Source organism: Sylvia atricapilla, chromosome 28 (genome assembly GCF_009819655.1).
Source record: "Sylvia atricapilla isolate bSylAtr1 chromosome 28, bSylAtr1.pri, whole genome shotgun sequence".
Lineage (NCBI taxonomy): Eukaryota > Metazoa > Chordata > Aves > Passeriformes > Sylviidae > Sylvia > Sylvia atricapilla.
The window spans coordinates 4,249,386-4,268,161 of NC_089167.1; the positions used below are offsets into that span (position 1 = coordinate 4,249,386).

Genomic DNA, 18,776 nt, shown 5'->3' on the forward strand with positions numbered 1-18,776 from the left:
ACGCTCCCTCTGTGCTGGGGTGACACTGGGTGATACTGGGGAGGCACTCTCTCTGTGCTGGGGTGACGCCGGCTCGGTGCTGGGGTGACACTGGGTGACACTGGGGTGACACCAGGGCACCGGCGGGTGTGGGGGCTCCGGCAGCCCCCTGGCACGGCACCGGCCGCCCCGTCCCTCCCGGAGAAAGGCACTTGCAAGCCCCTCTCTGCACCAAAGCAACAGAAGGTGTCATGTAAAGCCTACACGGTTATTTTAGAGCCAGTGTGCAAATAAGGCTGTCAGCTGAAGCTCCTCGGAGCCAAGACTCCCATATCCCCCCAAAGGATCTGCATCTCAACGAGACACCATGTGGCTGAGCCCGCCGGCTCCACACCCAGGTTTGGGGCTGGGGGATTGGGAAAATGCCGCCTGCAGCCCCGGCAGGACGTGCCAGGACCCCCCCACTGCTCCCCCAGCCACAGGGACGGAGCTGGGGTGGTTTTATCCTGGTGTCCTCACGGGATGGGGATGATTTTTTTGGTGGTTTATTGTGCGTTTGTGGGATTTGGGGGATTTATGCGAGTCCCTGTGTGTGTAGAGGAGAGATACATATACACACACCCACGGGAGACAGAGGGGATATATTTATCCCATCATTATAGGGATCATATCAATATATAGGTTTTATATAGAATATTGCATGGAATCAGTGAATATCTCACGTTGGAAGGGACCATCAAGAGCATCGAGGCCAAATCCCTGCTCGGAGATGTGTGTTTATATTTATAAATGTATTTATCTCGTGATAAGAAAGCTTAAGGAATTGTTGGGGCTGGGATCAGCCCCATCCCTGGCAGATAGGGAAAACCCTTTCCCTTGCTTCCCAAAAATCTCCTTTTTTCCCGCCCTCTTTCATGGCTTGACACAGAACTGTTGACCTTAAGAGATCACAAACAGCATCACCCAAACGCCAGGGGAAAAAAAAAATCCCACCTTCCATTCGTTGCTGGAGGTATGAATCCCACACTTCCCTTCTTTGCTTAAAGGATTTTATGCTCCCAAAAAAAAAAAAAATAACAAAAAGGGAAAACCACAATAATTAGCAAGAGGGAACGGCTCCGAAGGATCTGTGTACAGAAGGAAACACAGGAGCTTGGGCTCCTTTGCGTTTGGTAAATATTAAAATTAATGAGAGACTTTCAGGACCCTGTTGTTAGAAATGCAGAAGGGTTTCTGTGAAGGATAAAAACACAAAACAACACCAAAAAAACCCCCCAAGTCCTGTACACAAATTCCCGCAATTATTCCCGATGCTTCCTATTTTTCAGCCAATTATGGAATTCATGGTAAGTATTAATATCCCGTTTTAATTTGCTTAATATGCCCATTAACAATAAAAAGTCTAATTAAGGTAGCTGTACAAAGAGCCCTCAGCAGTAATTTCAGAGAATAATAGAGGAGAGCGACGCGATATTTCTTGTTAAATGCACGCTGCAAATTAATTGATATCTTAATTAGGCTTTAGTACCCAGATTATCAGTTAGATTGATTTAGGGCTGCAACATCTCGGTTTTCTGAAGACATAAAACCAAGCAGGAGGGGAACAAACTGCTTTTCCAAAGTATTTCTAGGAGCAAAGCCACGACACACCAGGACAGGGGGAAGGACTTGTCCCATGGACACAGTGCTGGAGAGTGTCACAAAATTCATCCCAAACCATTTTTAATAATAAAAAAAAAAGTCAAAAACTAGAAAAGGAATTGAGATTTCCACCAAACCCACTTTTTTAAACCACAAAACCCAACCGGCAGCAGGAGCTGTTTGGAAGGACGTGTTGTCTCCGCAGAGAAAACCGGTGGTGGGGAGTTGGCAAAGCCTTTTTTGGTTGGTTTTTTTTTTTTTTTTTTTCCCAGCATTTCCTCAGGAGAAGGAGGGGGGAAAAAAAAACCACCCAAAAAACTCAAGCAGCAATATTTTTGGACCAGCCTGGCTCTTTATAGCCTGAGGAAGCACTTCCCTACCTACACGCCCAGCACCATTTACATTTCTCTGGCAAACACTCGTCCTCCCTCCGGGATTTCGCCGGGAGGAGTTTGAATCCCATGGGATTCCAGGGATGCTTGGGAATGACCCCCACGGACTCACCAGGATGTCAGTGACCAGCCAATGCCTCCAGAAACGGTGTTTGGGGTTGGTTCTGTTGGGAGAGTCGGGGTCCACCATCACCAGGACGTATTTCTTGTTCTACAAAGAGAGGAGAGCGGAGATGTTGTGGGTTTGGGGTGACAGCAGGAAGCCCCAAAATTCATATTTTTCCACTCGTTCCCAGCAGGTGCACGCTGGTGGTATCAGCCCGGAGGTGAGCGAGGAATGGGAGCCAGAGGAGGCCACAAACCCGCTGGGGATGGTTTAATCCCAGATCTTTCCAGAGGAAAAATGTGGGTTCTGCCTCCTCCAAAGAAAAGGCACCACGGAGAATTCCCTCTGCTTCCAGCCATCCTCTCACCATGTCCGACCGAGGCGCAGGATTGCAGCTGCTCTGGTATTTTTGGGATCCAGGGGTGGCTGGGGACAAGCTGGGGACCCCGTCCTCCATGGGGATGGCTGTGAGGAGCCAAACTCTGCCCCAAACTAACCAAAAAATGTTCCAGGGATTCTGCAACAACCAGCACCTCTTGGTCAGGTATCACTCCTGGGTGATGTAATCGGGCAAAGAGAGGCTGGAATTCATGGATAACACTGGTTTAGCCCCAGGAAACTCTTTCTCCCCAGGAAGGCCACCCCAGGTCCCCACTGAGGGCACCCAGCACCCAAAGGTGCCACCAGCATGAAGCCCATGTGGATATTTTGGTCCGATGAGGATGGAGCTGGGTTGGGAGTGACCTCTGGAGGAGGCTGTGGAGGGAAAACCTGCTGATCTCCAGGGATTTGGCAGGACCTCAAGCACCAGATTATCCCGCAAGCACTCAGATTAAGGGATCTATATCCGAATAAAACCTCCAGGTGCGTCTGTCAGGGCGCCAGCGGTGCCACACTCCAGCTGCCCCGGGGGCTGGCCTTTCACAAACGGCCCTGGGATTTAGCCCTGCGATTCCCACTGGAATTAGCTGGAGCTCTGTGGCCACATCCCCTGGCTGCTTGTGAAACTGGGCAGAGATTTGCATAGTGAGGTGCAAATCTCCTTGGGGCTGACTCAATATTTTCGCTCCATTTCCCAACCTCTGGTTGGGGTAAAGAGACAAAAATCCCTCTGGGGTGTTGCCACAAGCAAAACTCCCCTGTTCCCCCTTCCCTCGGCATCCCACACTTCTCACAAACCTCTTGAAGTTTCTGCCTCTACAGGGAGCACCATTTTTCACCAGAAAATACGGATTTCAACCCATTTAAGCCAACAGCTTGCAACAGTTGAGGAGAAAATCCCAACCCGCCCTGCCCGGGAGGGCGGCCGCTGCCCCGCTCCGTAAATCCCAGCCTGGTACCATCCAGGGTGGGGAATTATTACATCAAGCCCTGCAGATGTGAGTGTGGGAAAGGGGCTGTGCTGGCGTCACCACCAGAGGATGAAGGTCAGGACCTCAAGGCTGAGCCTCCACCACGCTCCCAGCTGCAGCCGGCTGAAAAAAAAAATTAAAAAAAAAAAAAAAAAAAAAAAAAAAAGAAAAAAAAAAAAGAGGGAAGGAACAGCAAAATTCCTTAACAGCGCCGAAATCAGCGTTTAATAGGAAGGAGGAGGAGGAGGAGGGGAGGGGGAGAAGAAGCCCGACAACCCAAAAACCCTACGCTGGAAGTGTGAAGGAATTTGAGCTCTAACTTTGGGGAGGGTGGGGAGCCGAGCTCGGCGTTTCTGAATCTCTCGGCTCCGCTCGGAGCCCAGCTGGTGGGAACAGAACGTGTAGTCATGGGACTGTCATCGTGTGCTGTCCAGGTTAACATGTAGCATTTCTATTACTATTAACAGACTTTCTGCTCCTCACTCCATCTGTTCTTCGAAATAATTGCAGTTGTACAGACCATGCCTTCGCTCCAGGCAGGCTCTGGGGAGAGGATAGTGCTTTTAAAAAAAAAAAAAAAAAAAAATTAAAAAAAAAATTACAAAAAAAAAAAAAAGAGGGGAAAAAAAAAAGGAGAGGAAAGAAAAAAGGTGTTAAAAAATAACAGCAAACACGAGAATAGAGTGCAAGTGAAGCTAACAGCAGGCTCGGAATTGGGGACAGATTGTGGCCTAGAAAGGTGACAGCGCACGCGGCCGGGGGCCGGCGGGGCAAGACCCCGGTGGGGACAGGACAGGAGCTGGGGTCAGCGCCCTGAGCCGGGCCAGCCCCGCGGGGATTTTTCTCTCTCCTCACCTGCCGGCCACCCTAAGAGCCACAATCCCTCACCTTCCACCTAAAGATAGCAAAGCCCTCCCGGAGCCGAGTTAATCCCGGCTGCTCCTCCTGCGCCGCTCCCGAGGCTGCAGCAGCCCCCCAAAGCCACTCCAAACCCCTGGGCCACGTCCCTGCGCCGTGCCAGGCACCCCAAACGACGGCAGAGATGGTTTTGAACTGCTTGCAAGAGGCAGAGCGGCCCGAGTGTGGTGATTTTGGGGGGTTTTAATGCTGAAATCCCTCCTCGACACAGGCTAACAGCATTAGCTGCTGTCAGGGCTGCAGACGGGAGCCAGCCCCGAGTGACATGGGAGCTGCTCAGCTTTACAAGCATGAACCAGCCCCAGGGATTTTGGGAGAGGAGGAAAGTGGCTTTAGATCAGAAAATTCCTCCAGTGCACAAGAACAGGCAGCATCTTGCTGTGCAAAGGGAAGGGAGGAAGGAGGAGAGGGAAGAAAAATCCACTTTGGGTTGCTGAGAATGAAAATTTTTTGGGGAAAAAACCACCCCCAAAGGTTTTGTCACTCATTCCTGCTCGGCCCAGGCCATGGAGGAGGTGCTGGAGTGCAGGACCCGGTGTGTCCTATCGCTGTCGTGGAATGGGTTGGGTGGGAAGAGACCTTAAATTCCACCCAGTTCCACCCACGGGGCAGGGACAGCTCCCACTGGCCCAGGGTGCTCCAGCCTGGCCTTGGACACTTCCAAGGATCCAGGGGCAGCCACAGATCCTCTAGGAATTCCATCCCAGCCAGGAATTCTTTCCCAATGTCCCACCCATGCATGCCCTTTCCCAGTGGGGAGCCATTCCCTGTGTCCTGTCCCTCCAGGCCTTGTCCCCAGCCCCTCTCCAGCTCTCCTGGAGGCGTTTTAGACCCTGCCAGGGGCTCTGAGCTCTCCCTGGAGCCTTCCCTTCGCCAGGCTGATGTGTGACACCAACTGGGTCACCCTTCCATGGCCACCCTTCCCTGCTTCCTCACCTCAGGACGCTTTAAAATCAACATTTAACAACTGCCAGGAGCCGCTGCCTTCCCAAGGACTCAAATCCACGCCTGCACAGCCCAGCTTTGCCCCCCACATCCCTGGGAACGCGCGTCCTTTCCCTGTTCCTCCACCCGGAGCAGCAGAGCCGGTGGCAGGTGACAAGAGTCCTGCATTCCGTGTTTTCCCTGCTAATTGTTTCTAGAGGGGAAGCAGCAGCAAAATATCCAGTTATTCCTGCAGAAAGCATGAGCTGCCCCAATTAGGCAGAGGTTTAGAGGAAACTCGCTCCGAGCAGGCAGAGACTTTTCCAAGAGGCAGGAGACAGGGATTTTGTGCGCTGAGGATACACATGGAGCTCAACAGATCCCGCCGAGCCGGGGCTGCACAGGAATTAAAGACTTATCCAAATGAAAGCAAACAGGGTGTTAAGCGACACACATGTAGAGCGAGCGGTTTCCTTGGAAACCAGCGCACATGGAAGCGGCACACATGCAGTGCTCCGGCGTTTTCGGCAGCGCCTCGGAGCCCTGCCCTGCCAGGGGTGCCCGGTTTGGGATGGGCACGGAGCTGGAGGAGCCCTGGAGTGTCCCGTGTTGGTGTGTCTATCCCGTTGGAGTCGGTTTATCCAGGGCATGGAGGGAAAAACGGATTAAAATGTGCTTTATTCTGTGGAGGAGGGGGATGGATGGTGCCCAGTTTTGCGGTAGGAATTCCACTCCAAGACTAAGGAATGGTGATGGGCCAAGCCCCGGCCAGGCCCAGCCCAGCGCCTGCTCCCCAACACGAGGAATGATCAGGTTTGGATAGATCCAGTCTGGATCCTCGCAGCTCACCCATCCCTCAGAGTTGTTCCTTATCCCTTCCCACCTGGAGCAGGGGATGTTCCACCAGCCCCTCTCCACTCAAGGCACGAGGTGAAATTTCCAGTTGCCCCATTGCCACCCACATCCTTGACAGCTCCTAAGGAATTTCCCTGGGTGCCAAAGGAAATCATGGCACAGGCAGATTGTGATCATATCTGAGCCAAAAAACCTTTCACCTCCCCAGGAGCTGCAGCCTGGCATTGCCACAGCCTGGATTATCCTGTCTGAAGGATTTTCATGGCATGACACGATCCAGGCAGGTCCCAGTGGAGATGGGCTGCGGGATGCAGGCAGGGAAAAGCTGGGTTCATTCAACTATAAACCACAAACCCTCAATCTACCCCAAAACCACCTTCCAGAGCAGGGCAGGAGCTCCTGGCTGGGCAGGGAGCTGGGAAGCATCCCCAGAACACTGGGAAACATCATCCCAGCTCTCCTCAGGGATGCTTGGAAGGTCCAGCTCACGTCCCACCAGTGCAAGGAGTCGGAGGTGGAAGCGCCGCCAGCACCAGCTGAGATTTGAGATCAATCTGGGCTTTTTTCTTGGCTTGTCCCCAGTACTAAAAAGTTTCTATAACAGGCACCGGCTTCGCAATTCTGCTGCTGCTGCCTCGCCAGAGACAAGAAATTCCAGCTCCTTCCTCGGCGGCAAAGAAATTGTTTGCGACCGAGTTTTGTGTTGTGGCTTCGGGAAGGATTTTCACCTCCTCCTTTTCCACCTGCGCCTCGCCACTTCCACGGGAAAAAAATAAAATAAAATAGCTCAGCAAAATTAACCCTGCTCCGCAGGACTTGCCCAAGGGGACAAGTGGCACTGGCTGAAGGCTTGACCCGACTCTCCCAGGCCTGGCTCCTGCTGCTGAAGGGAACTTCATTGAATTTCCAACCGCAGCTCTTCCCCTTCCCTCTGCTCTCCCTCGGGGCTCCCCTCGCCGGCCAAATATTTATGCAGCTAATGTCCTAATGAGGATTGATTCATCCAGGATGGTTAAGGAGAGTGTGTGAGACGTCTGTTCCCGGATTAAGGGCTTGGGATGCTTTAAGGAATGGGTTGTTTGCTCTGGAAGAACAGTTCGTTTTCCCTCCTAGCGAATTGGAGCAGCAATAAAACAGCCACGGGGGTGTCACACCCCCAACAAAACAGAAAGTGGGATAAATATTCCAAAGGGTCCGTGGTGCTGGAAATGCAGGTGACGGTGCCTCTGGAGCAGTTTTGGGAAGGGAGGGCAGCAACAGGCTGTGATTCCTCCATCAGAAACCCGACCGCGGTTCTGCTTTGGGCTCCCCAAACCGAGAGCATTCCACCTAAATCCTCACGGGGGAAACGCCGGGGAACGGGGCCGCGTGTCCCAAATCCGGAGAGCTGCCCGCTGCCGCCGCCCCGCGCCCCCCTTTTCCCCGGGAGCTGTTTATCGCCACTGGAGCCTAATGAGCTCCGCGTCCCCGGGCTGGGGACACCGCGGCCGGCCGCGCTCCGCGGGCAGCGCAGCCGGGATGGGCTCGGGGAGCGACACATCTCCCGAGCCGAGGCTGAGGAGGAGGAGGAGGAGGCGGCGAGCGGCCGCGGTGGCAGAGCGCAGCCGTCCAGCCCAATTACTGTCACGCGGGGGGACACATGGATTGGCGACATTTGACATTCTCTACACAATATTTTGATGCAGAATGGCACCTCCGTCACAAATTATTTTCCAAAACTTGGCTTGGGTTCTGGTGGGGTTTTTAAATTTTTTTTTTTTTTCTTTTTTTTCTGAGGGGAAAAAAAATAAGAAAAAGCCTTGCACAGAGGTGGCATTTGCAGGCGGGCAAAGGGAAGGGTCACGGTGTCCCCTCCATGAGCAAAGGTGGCTGTGCCACCAAGTGGGAAAACAAAGGGGGAAATGCACCCAGAAATGCCAGGCTTTGCTCCCGTGCACCCACAAGGCCCCGGGGGACCCTCAAAAGCTTTTTCCCTGCTCCCTCCCGTGATTGCTGAGGTGTCTCAGCTCGGGAGCATCGGGGGGCCAGACCCCTCCTGGCATCCAGGGGTTCTCAGCGCTGGGAATTGCTGAACTCCGTGCTACCAGACACCTCGGCGAAGCTGAAATGACTTTAAATGCCTAAACATTTTAAAACAAACCCTGGAACAATTCAGCTCCGAACTCCTCGCCTGCTTTCTCTCCCTCCTCGCTCTCTCTCTCCCATTTTTACGGTTTCCAGAGCTGTTTTACGCCTCATTACCTGCACACTGTGAGTGATGTCTGTCGGTCCTAGAGCTGTAAATACCTTAAATCATGCTTCATTAAGAATATCTCTGGTGCTATTAAAGAGCTATAATAGACAACGAGTTAACAGATGATTAAATATGAACTCCATTTGTGTCACTCACCGCGGGCACGAAGAGGCTTTAAGTTTTTTAAACTCGCTCTCATTATCTGGGGAAGTGGCGGGGATGGAGGGGGATGGAGGGAGGCTGGCTGGGAAATGTGAGGATGGGGATGGAGAGGGGCTGGAATGGGATGGAGGAGGCTGGAATGGGATGGGAGAGGCTGGAATGGAATGGGAGAGGCTGGAATGGGATGGAGAGGGGTTGGAATGGGATGGAGAGAGGCTGGAATGGAATGGGGGAGGCTGGAATGGAATGGGGGAGGCTGGAATGGGATGGGGGAGGCTGGAATGGGATGGGGGAGGCTGGAATGGGATGGGGAAGGCTGGAATGGGATGCAATGGAGAGATGGGGATGGATGTTTGGATAAAAGGATACTCATATGCAGATGGAGGAATGGTCCTGCGGATGTGGAGGGATGGGAAGGGAGGAATCCTCACATGGAGGGACGGGAAGGGAGGAATCCTCACACGGAGGGACGGGAAGGGAGGAATCCTCACACGGAGGGACAGGAAGGGAGGAACAGGAGATGAAGGAATGCTCCTGTGGACGTGGAATGGTGCCCGTGAGGAGCTGGAGGAACAGCAGTGGGAGATGCTCTGTGTGGAGATGGAGGGATTCTCTCCTGGGGATGGAAGGACGTTGTACATGGAAAAATGGAATGGAAGAATGTTGTGGGAACTGGGTGGAAGAAGGTTTGGGAATGTGTAGAGATGGAGAGAGGGGGATTGAGGGATGCTCACAGAGATGAAGGGATGGAGATTCAGGGATGTTTGCGAGAGGATACAGGGATGTTTCCACGGAGACAGAGGGATGCTGGCCCCAGGGATGGGGCACAGGGATGCCCCAGAACCAGGAGCCCCAGGAGGCACCAGCTCCTCCATGTCATCATTCCAGGTGATGATCTTATTGGATTTTCCCAGCTGGGGTCTGGTAGCCAGAGATTACAAAGAACATCAAATAAAGGAGGAGGTGGACAATGAGGAAGAGATGCTTTGGATGGGCCAGGATGGGATGCGGGATGCAGGGATGCCTGGGAAGAGGGGCTGGAGGGTGGCAGCATGGATGGAGATGCAAAAGGGATTGAGCACTGCTGGCTCTCCAACACCAGAATAGCTCAGCACAAACAAATTGCCAAAGCACAAATTAAATAATAATTAATACCATTAAAATCCCACGAGCACACAAAAATACTGAGGAAAATGAAATAATGAGTGTTTTCTTCTCTTCTGGCTTAGACTCTGCTCTGTGAAAAGAAAGAGCATTTTCATAGGCTCCAGCGCAAGTGGAATTATCCCACTGTCAAAATCCTGGATTCCCACTGGGACTGGGGCTGTGGATGGTGCCAAACAACTGACACACGAGTCCCAAACTGGCCACGGAGGAACGGAGCTGGGGAAGGGGCTGGAGCCCCAGGAGGGGCTGAGGGAGCTGGAAAGGGGCTCAGCCTGGAGAAAAGGAGCTCAGGGGGGACCCTGTGGCTCTGCACAAGTCCCTGCCAGGAGGGGACAGCCGGGGGGATTTGGGATCTGCTCCCAGGGCACAGGGACAGGAGCAGAGGGAACGGCCTCAGGCTGGGCCAGGGGAGGCTCAGGGGGGACAGCAGCAGGAATTCCCCCATGGAAAGGGTGCTCAGGCCTTGGAAGTGCCCAGGGAGGTTTGGATCCCCATCCCTGGAGGTGTCCAAGGAGGAACCTGGATGTGGCACTTGTGACAAGGTGGGGACTGGGCACAGCTCAGATTCAGTGATCCCAGAGGCCCTTTCCAACCTCAACCATCCTGTGATTCTGAAGGAGAAGGATTTGGGGACAAGGACAGTCCCTGGTTGTGGGAAATTCCAGTGCCCTGAGCACGGCCCACAACAGGAACGTGGCCTCTGTCGCAGCAGATGTCCCGTGGTCCTTGTGAGGAATCTCACAGCAGCACACAGGGCTCTGAGGAGCTTCCCCAGCCTCTGCCCCATCCCCTGCTCCACTGGGATCAGCCCTGGACAGCGCCCTATGGAGCTGCCTGGCTCTGCCCAGTGTGGACAGGGGCACACGGGACAATCCTCACGACCCTACAGCCACCAAAAGCCAGCTCTGCTCCAAGAGAAAATCCACGGCCTGACTCCTATTGAGGAGAAGATCGGGAAGAGTTCCCCTTCCTACAGCTCCTACCGCCCCCGGCTCATTGAGCATTCCCGAGCACACCGCGACCCCTGGGCAGCCCCGAGCCCTCCGCAGGGAGCCGAGGCCGCCCCCGAGGCCACCGAGGGGTCCCGGGAGGTGGCAGCGCTGCCGGGGGGTGACGGTGACACTCCTGTCCCCAGGGACGCCGCTGGCGGGGCCGATAATTGAATCTCTGAGCGCGATTCGGCCGGGGCCGCTGCGGGGTTGAGTTAAGTGGAAATGCCATTTCCTGGCTGCCCAAAGCCCGAAGAGCCCCGAGCTCCTTCTCAGCGGCCGTGGGTCCCCTCTGCTCCCCCGCGAGAGCGCTCGGCGCCGGGGTCAGCGGCTGCGGCTCCCGGGTCACCCCAGGAAATTAATCCCGGGGCCCCTCGGGACCCTCCGCCCGAGCGATGCCAAAGGCAAGGAGGGGAAAAAACCATCTCGGTTCAATTTGGGGCGAAATTAAAGCGTTTCAGGAGCGGCTCCATCCCTGGGGACGCTGCAGTGACCCACCCACGGCACATCCACCTGCTGAACCCCCTCCCAGCGCTCGGGACGTGCTGCTGCCGAGTTGTGAGGATCCCAAAGAACAGACAGGGCCTTTCTCCCACCACTATGCACCAGCTATAACAACTTAGAAAATTTATATCATATATCATATTATATAGGTGTATTATCATATACAATATATCATACACTGGGAATAAATATTATATCTATTCTATATTTCCATCTAGAATATATATACTTGTATATTTTAATATGTATTTCCAGATTTATTTTTTTATATTCTACATGGAAATATAGACTATATTCTCTATATATTCTCCACATATTCTCTATATATTCTCTATATATTACCCATATATTATCTATATATATTTTTAACATATTATCTATATATTCTTTACATATTCTATAGATGTGCTATATGGAAATACAGACTATATTCCAGATAGATAGAGCTATATTGGCAGTACAGATATATTCCCGATATTCCTTAGGAATAGGACCCTGCCTTGGGATCTCATTAAAAAGCGGCTTCAATGTAGGAATAATGGGAGAAATCTACCCCCAGCAAGAGCTTCGGGAAAACAACCAAGAGCTCACCCTCCCTCCACACAAACTGCTCTTGCCAGGAACAGGAGGGAAAAGATGCTCAGCTCAGAACTTCCCTCCCTGGTAAAATATTTAATAATAAACTCAGAGGAGAAGCCAACTGTCTCCCTTGGATGTGGTTTTCATTCGGAAGTTAATGAGAGTTTTATTTCTAATCCAAAATATATTTTTTTAAATTTTTTTGTTGTCGCTGTTTTTAAATTCCTGATGTGTGTTTTGTCCTGATAAATCCATCCTGTCACGGCGAATAAATTCCACATGGGATGGACAGAGGGATGACACCCGTGTCACACTCCAGTCCCCTCCAGCCACCTTTTCCCGAGGCTCCTGATCCGCGGCACTTGGTTAATGGATCCCGGGGATAACATTTGGAAATCCCCCCAGCACCACAACAGCCGCGTTAATGCGTTAATTCCCACGATGCCTCGGCGCTTTGAAATCCCGGAGGAAAAAAAAAAAAAAAAAAAAAAAAAAAAAAAGGGAAGGGAAGGGGGAAAAGCTGAAATGAGTCCTGTGAAAAGGAACAGGGCATCATTAACGCAGCCGGATCCGTATCACAGGCTGCAGCAATTATTCCCGGGTGGAACACGGCAAGCTGTGAAGAGCTTTCATTACCAGGGGTGTTACAGGTCCCTCACCTCTGGCCAATCTCCCGCTAAAAACGGGCATTTTCTGCACCACGGATTCCAGCTCCATTTAAATCCATAATTGCTCTGATTGGGGGGCATACGGAGCACGGGGAATTCATGACTGAGAAATCTATTAGGCAATAAGTTGGTTACTTTTAGGCACCTTCAAGTCAGCTCGTCTCAATTGCTGCCCGGCTCAGGGCGGGCGGCTGGAGGGGCTGATTTCCAGGGGGTGCCATCTGCCCCGGCTGCCCTGAGCCTCAATTACCTGCCCGGGTCACCCAGGGAGAATTCAATCAGGGAAGCAGCCCATGGGATGCTGCTCCTGCCTTGGAAATGCAATTCCCTGCTGCTGGCAAATATCCCCTCTCCAAGCCGCCCGCGGTGGTTATCGGATGGGGTTCACCGTGGCCCAGGCTGAGCAGGAGGTGTTTGCTCTGGGGGTTCTCAGGTGCGGATTCTTCCGTGACCATTTTCCCTCTTGTGTCCCTCATTCTGTACACGGGTGTTCAGATCCGATCCCTCTTTCTCTTCTCCCGTATCCATGGTTGCTCCAGGGATATTCAGGTGTGGATCAGATCCCATCCCTCCATCCCTACTTCCCTTCTCCTGTATTCCCTGATTGGCCCAGAGATTCAGGGATCAGACATGATCCCACCATCCCTCTTTCGTTCTCTCCTGTGTAATTTTTTGCTCCAGGGATGCCCAGGTGTGGATCAGATGTGATCCCTCCATCCCTATTTTCTTCTCTCCTGTATTCCCTGTTTGCTCCAGGGATGCCCAGGTGTGGATCAGATGTGATCCCTCCATCCCTCTTTTCTTCTCTCTTGTATTCCCTGTTTGCTCCAGGGATGTTCAGGTGTGGATCAGATCTGATCCCACCATCTCTCTTCTGTATTCGATGTTTGCTCCAGGTGTGGATCAGAAGTGATCCCTCCATCTGTATTTCCTCTCCCCTGTATTTTCTTTTTGCTCCAGGGATGTTCAGGTGTGGATCAGATGTGATCCTTGTTTTCCTTTCTCCTGTATTCCCTGTTTTCTCCAGGGATGTTCAGGTGTGGGTCAACTGAGATCCTTCCATCATTATTTTTCCCCCTCCTGTATCCATGTTTGGTCCAGGGTGTGGAGCAGATGTGATCCCCTATTCCTATTTCCCCTCTCCTGTATTCCCAGGGATGCTCAGGTGTGGATCAGAAGTGATCCTCCATCCCTATTTCCCCTCTCCTGTATTCCCTGCTTGCTCCAGGGACATTCAGGTGTAGGATCAGACGTGATCCCTCCATCCATATTTTCCGGTCTCCTCTATCCCCTGTTTACCCCAGGGATGCTCAGCTGTGGGCCCCCATTCCTATTTTTCCCTCTTCCCAAAACATCCCTTCGGGAACGAAACAAAATCGATTTTTATGCCTTTTTTTTTTTTTTTTTTTTCCCCCCACTCCTTTGTATCCAAACGGGCGCGTTCACTGTGGATACGCCAGAAAACTCCCGAATTCCCGCGCTGCCATTCCCACCTCCCTCCCTCCCGGGGTGAGCTGTGAGCCCCGGGGTGATCCATTCCCTGGGGATGCTGCCGGAAACGGGAGACAATGGCCCATTCTTCCTCTTCCTCCCCATCCCTGTATCCAAGTGCCTTCCAGGAGTGCATTAAATGATGCGATTAACATCTGTCACATGCGCTTCAGTCTCTCTTTCAGCCTCTCCCGGGGGAAGCAGCCGCACGTGCAGGGAAAGGGTTTGTTTTGGTGGATTCTGCTCCTTTTTTTTTTTTTTTTCCAAGCTCCCAGAGCATGGGGGGAATTGAATCTCCGTGGGTGAAGAGTGCCGTGGTTGGAGCAGGAGTGGAGGGGATGGAAGTTTCCAGTCAAATCCCGTTATTTGGGGTGATGGGTTGAGCCAAAATCTGCTCCTGGGGTCACGGGGGGTTTGCGGGAAATGCTGAGGGGTTGGAGCAGAGGCAGAAGCAGTATCCCATGATTCCCGCAGTGGGATGGCCCGTCCCCTTTTATACCCAAACCCCAAAACACCCTAAAGCCCTTCCTGGGGGTAGATGGGTATAAATTTCTCCCATTACTCCTAAACATTTTTAATGAGCTCTCAGAGCAGAGTCCTGTTCCTAAGGGCTGATTTCCCTTCCCTGTTTATACCCAAACCCCAAAACACCCAAAGTCCTTTCTGGGGGCAGATGGGTGTAGATTTCTCCCAATATTCCTAAATACTTTTTAATTAGATCTCACAGCAGGGTCCTGCTCCTAAAGGCTGATGTGCTTTTCTTGTTTATACCCCAAAATTCAAACCCTGCTGGATAAAATGCCCATTTCCTGCACGTTTCCATTTGCTCCTGACATCAGCTGATTCCCGGCAACTTTAACCAATCACCCAACCTGTGGCTGCTCCCCAAAAAACCCCCACATCCCATGTGGACATTGGGATGCACCCAGGGGAACCCTCCACTCCCAAAATCAACACCAGCAGCGAGGCTGGGGCACCACGGGGCAGGGATGCTCCAGCATCCAGGAGATTGGGAGAAAAAAAAAAACCATTTAGGGGCATCAACCCCTTCTGTGGGATTTTTTTGGAGCAGGAGAGAAAGGATGAAGCAGCATCTTAGCAGGACAGGCAGGAGGGATGAGATAGTGCTCCCACAGCCAGGATTCCTTTTAATTGATTTCTCATGGTTTGGTGGCTCCTGGCTTTAATTACAACACAAATGTTTGCTGATGAAATTACGGTGCACACGCCATGAAGCTGTGAGAGGGTGGCACCAGGTCGTGGGTCTTCATTTTATTTATGGCCTCGAGAGGGGAAAAGAGAGGTCCTGCTTCCTGCTCAGATCCTCGGGGATCGACCCTAATCCCAAGGTGGGTTTCTTTGTGCCAGGGCAGATTGGTTTGGATTTTATTTTCCCCCCTTTGGTTTAATATATTAAAAGAGGGAAAAAAAAAATGTGCCTTGCAGCAGCTCGTCTGGGGGTGAAATAATCCACTCAACATTCCGATTATCAGCTAATGCACATTTGCATTAGAATGGGTTAGAAGAGCTCCCAGGATGGAGTAAGATCCCCACGGATCAGCCCTGGCCTTACACAGAAAAGCCACGGATCCTCGCCCTGGGCACAAAAACGCTCAGTGCCAGATACACCATTAAATATATGGAATATAAAATAAATGGATAGAAAACCTGTGTTATGTGTAATATATTGGGAATATAGATATTATATATAATAGATTGGGAAAATACATTATATATATAATATATTTGGAATATACATCATATATTTAAAAAATAATTGGGAATATATGTCATTTATGTAAGATTATTTGGAATATATTCACAATATTCTTTGGAAATAAGACCATGCCATGAGATTTCACTAAAAATGTTAGAATTTAGGAATAATGAGGGGGAAAAAAAGCAGAATTGGCCAGAATTAGCCAGGGCAGTCGGTCCTGAGCCATGGTGCCAAACCCTGGGCTTCTCCTAAAGCTTCGGAAGTGCCCCACACTGGGATGGCAGCGACAATCCCGTGGAATTGTGGACACCCAGCAGCAGCCCTTGGCTCTTGCTCCATGCCCTTAACCCCCCAGGAAAGGCAGGAGCAGCGGCCTGATCCCGGCTGAAATTCCCGGTGTGGAGCAGCCCCTGGAGCAGCAGCAGCACCACAAACCCTGACTCTGCACCTTTCCCACCTCAGCTGTCAGAACGGAGCCCTTTCCCCCCGCTGGAGCCTCGTTAAAAATGTGATGCTTCCCTAAGGCGACCCAGGGAGACATGGCCAAATTAGTGAAGACGTGACAGAGTTTCCAGCATGGATTAGGCTCCTCTTCCCCCGGAATAAACCTGGGCAGTGAGGGAGAAGAAGGGAAGGCGAGGCTGAGGGACGGCCGGGGCTTTGGGGAGCATGTGCGCTCACCAAAAGAGCAATCCTGTCCTTGTCACTGCTCATCAGGCGCAGGGAAACGCTCGGCCCTGCCGGGAAAGGACGGGAATGAAACCTCCCTGCCCCACGGATCCGGATCCGGCCTCCTCTGGCTGTGCTGTGCCGTGCCAGGAGCAGATTTGCAAACACGCCCTTGCAGCTCTCCCACTTCATTTCCCCATTGGAAAATAAATAAACATCATTCTTTGTTGTTGGGATTTTTTGCTGGGTTTTTTTTTTGTTGTTGTTGTTGTTTTTTTAATCTCTCATTTTCTGCTTTTCTTATTCCAATCTGGAAAGCAACAAATTTCCAGCAAGAAGCTGGGATGGGTTGGAGGCATCTCCAAGGGGGCGAGGGGCACCTTGTCTGTGTGACGAGGAAAGGTTTGTGCCCCCAAACCCCACAGTGCCAAAAAACATGAAGCACACATGGTCCCAGTCCAAAAAAATGGGATTTGGGGCCCATGGGAGAATCCAGAATGGGTCCTCTGGGAGAATCCAGCTGATCCCACTGGAAATGCCACTTCCAGAATGCCCAGCCCCTATAGATGTGACCCTACAGCCAAGTCTGGAGGTGAGGGGACACCTGTGATCCCCTCTCCTGCCATCAACAGCATTTAAAGGGATCAGGGATTTTGGGAGAGCACTGGCAGGGTCGTGTTCGAGGGCACCTCTTTAATCCCAACCCCTTGAAACCGAAATAAAGCTCGAAACAATCCTGAACCAACCCCTCGAGCCCAAACAGCAGCGAGATTTGGGAGCCAGTCCAAGCTCTGCAGCTTAGGCCCATCTCCAAATATCTCCCAACAAGTTTATTTATGGAAAATAAAATCAGTCCAAGATGTTCGCAGCTCAGGAATATTTAATGCTATTTGGTGAGAAAGTATTTCCAGCGAGGAGGGAAGCGCGTGGCTCTCCGAGCTCGGCTCGCGGCATCGCAACGGCGCCGCGCCACACCAGTCACCCCAGAGCCCTGGGCTGGTCTGACTGGATCAAATGCCTCCCTCGTTTCATTCCTACCAGCCCTGCTTAATTAATTGGCTCTGGAGGCCGGGATGAGGCGAGCTGTGGGAAGAAGAGGCGCTGAGGGATCTCCGAGGGCAGCGCTGTCCCTGGGTGAGGGGGACACCTCATAGACATGGCCCTTTCCCGCCACCCAGGGACACGAAGGAAATTTCCCTGTGCAGGAAGAAGAGGAGGGAAAGGAGGCAGAGTGACCCCAGATGATGCTCAGACACAGATCCCCCCCCTCTGGCAGCCAAAATCCCGGGAGCTGCGGCCACCTGAGGTCACCCACGGAGGTCACGTGTGACACGGAGCTGTCTGCTGGGCCAGCCCCGGGTCAAGGGCAGGCCGGAGGCAGCGGTGATGGGAGTCACTTTAATAGACACCTGTCACCTGATGGGGAGCTTTAATGCATCCCCCTGATCCCACAGAACGTCCCCCCAGTCCCGCAGGACACGGAGGAGCAGCCTCAGCCACGTCCCAGCTGCCACCACACACTGGGCTGTCACCTCGGCCAAGGCGGGGATCCAGCAGCCAGGGAGAGAGGGACAGCGCCAGGGCAAGGCCTGGACTTTACAAACAGCTCTAATATCCCTGGAAGACGTCTCCGAGTCATGCACAGGGTTGGAAATGTCTCCCATTATAATTCTGAGTCATCCGTGACTCAGTGACATTTCTGGAATGGAAAAGCAGTGGCTGGCCCAGCCCTGAAAGGCCACACCACAACTCCACGGCTTATTTCTGATCCTGTTTCCCAAACAAACAACCCCCCAGAGCCATCACTCCCCAGCCTGGATGTGCAGCCACTCGTGGATGGTCCTCTGGGATGGCAAGTTTCGGATTCCCATCCCGAGAGGTTTTGTTTTGTGTGGGGAAATCCAGGATCTGAGCCCAACTCTGCCACTGGGGACAGAGCCAGGTGTGGTGGCAGCGGCTGGAGCCACCCCAGGAATGTGATGAGCAGGGTGGGATTTCCTAAATCTTTATGTTAAAACATAGAAATCCTTAAAAAGAAATAAAAACAACCATAAAATAAATAACAGCAACTTCCAAGAGCCCAGGATTGACACACACAAAGCCAGGGTCATGCTGCTGCTGCTGCAAATCTCTGCAGAAAAAGGGGGTTCAGGAACACTCGGACACAACAGGGTTGGAATGGTCACACTGGTGTTTCCTAGGGACAGGAATTTTCATTAAGGTAGCCCTCATCACTAAGTTTTATCCTGGGAATGGCCAAATCCAGGGCAGGAAACACTCGGTGTAGTGATAACGCCAGATCACACAATTATTTCCCCCCTCTCTCCATGGTCCTTTTGCAGCCTGTTATTAAAGCACTCGATTTTAGAGGCTGGGAGGGAGCTGCCCCTGAGGAAGGCATGGGAGACTGGGATGCTGAGGGGCTGG

At 52.2% G+C, this 18,776-nt stretch overlaps 2 protein-coding genes across 3 annotated transcripts in view; both read right to left on the reverse strand.

Annotated features, from left to right (window-relative positions):
• LGI3 (leucine rich repeat LGI family member 3) overlaps window positions 1-3,419 on the reverse strand; it is a 228,735-nt gene extending 225,316 nt beyond the window's left edge. The window contains 1 exon segment of the mRNA XM_066337026.1: window positions 3,404-3,419. The gene's annotated coding sequence lies outside the window, so the exon portion shown is untranslated.
• PEBP4 (phosphatidylethanolamine binding protein 4) overlaps window positions 1-18,776 on the reverse strand; it is a 75,903-nt gene that overhangs the window by 34,597 nt on the left and 22,530 nt on the right. For both annotated transcript variants that reach the window (XM_066337027.1, XM_066337028.1), the window contains one exon: window positions 2,125-2,223. In XM_066337027.1, the coding sequence (XP_066193124.1) occupies window positions 2,125-2,223 (99 nt within the window). The remainder of the gene's footprint in view (window positions 1-2,124; window positions 2,224-18,776) is intronic.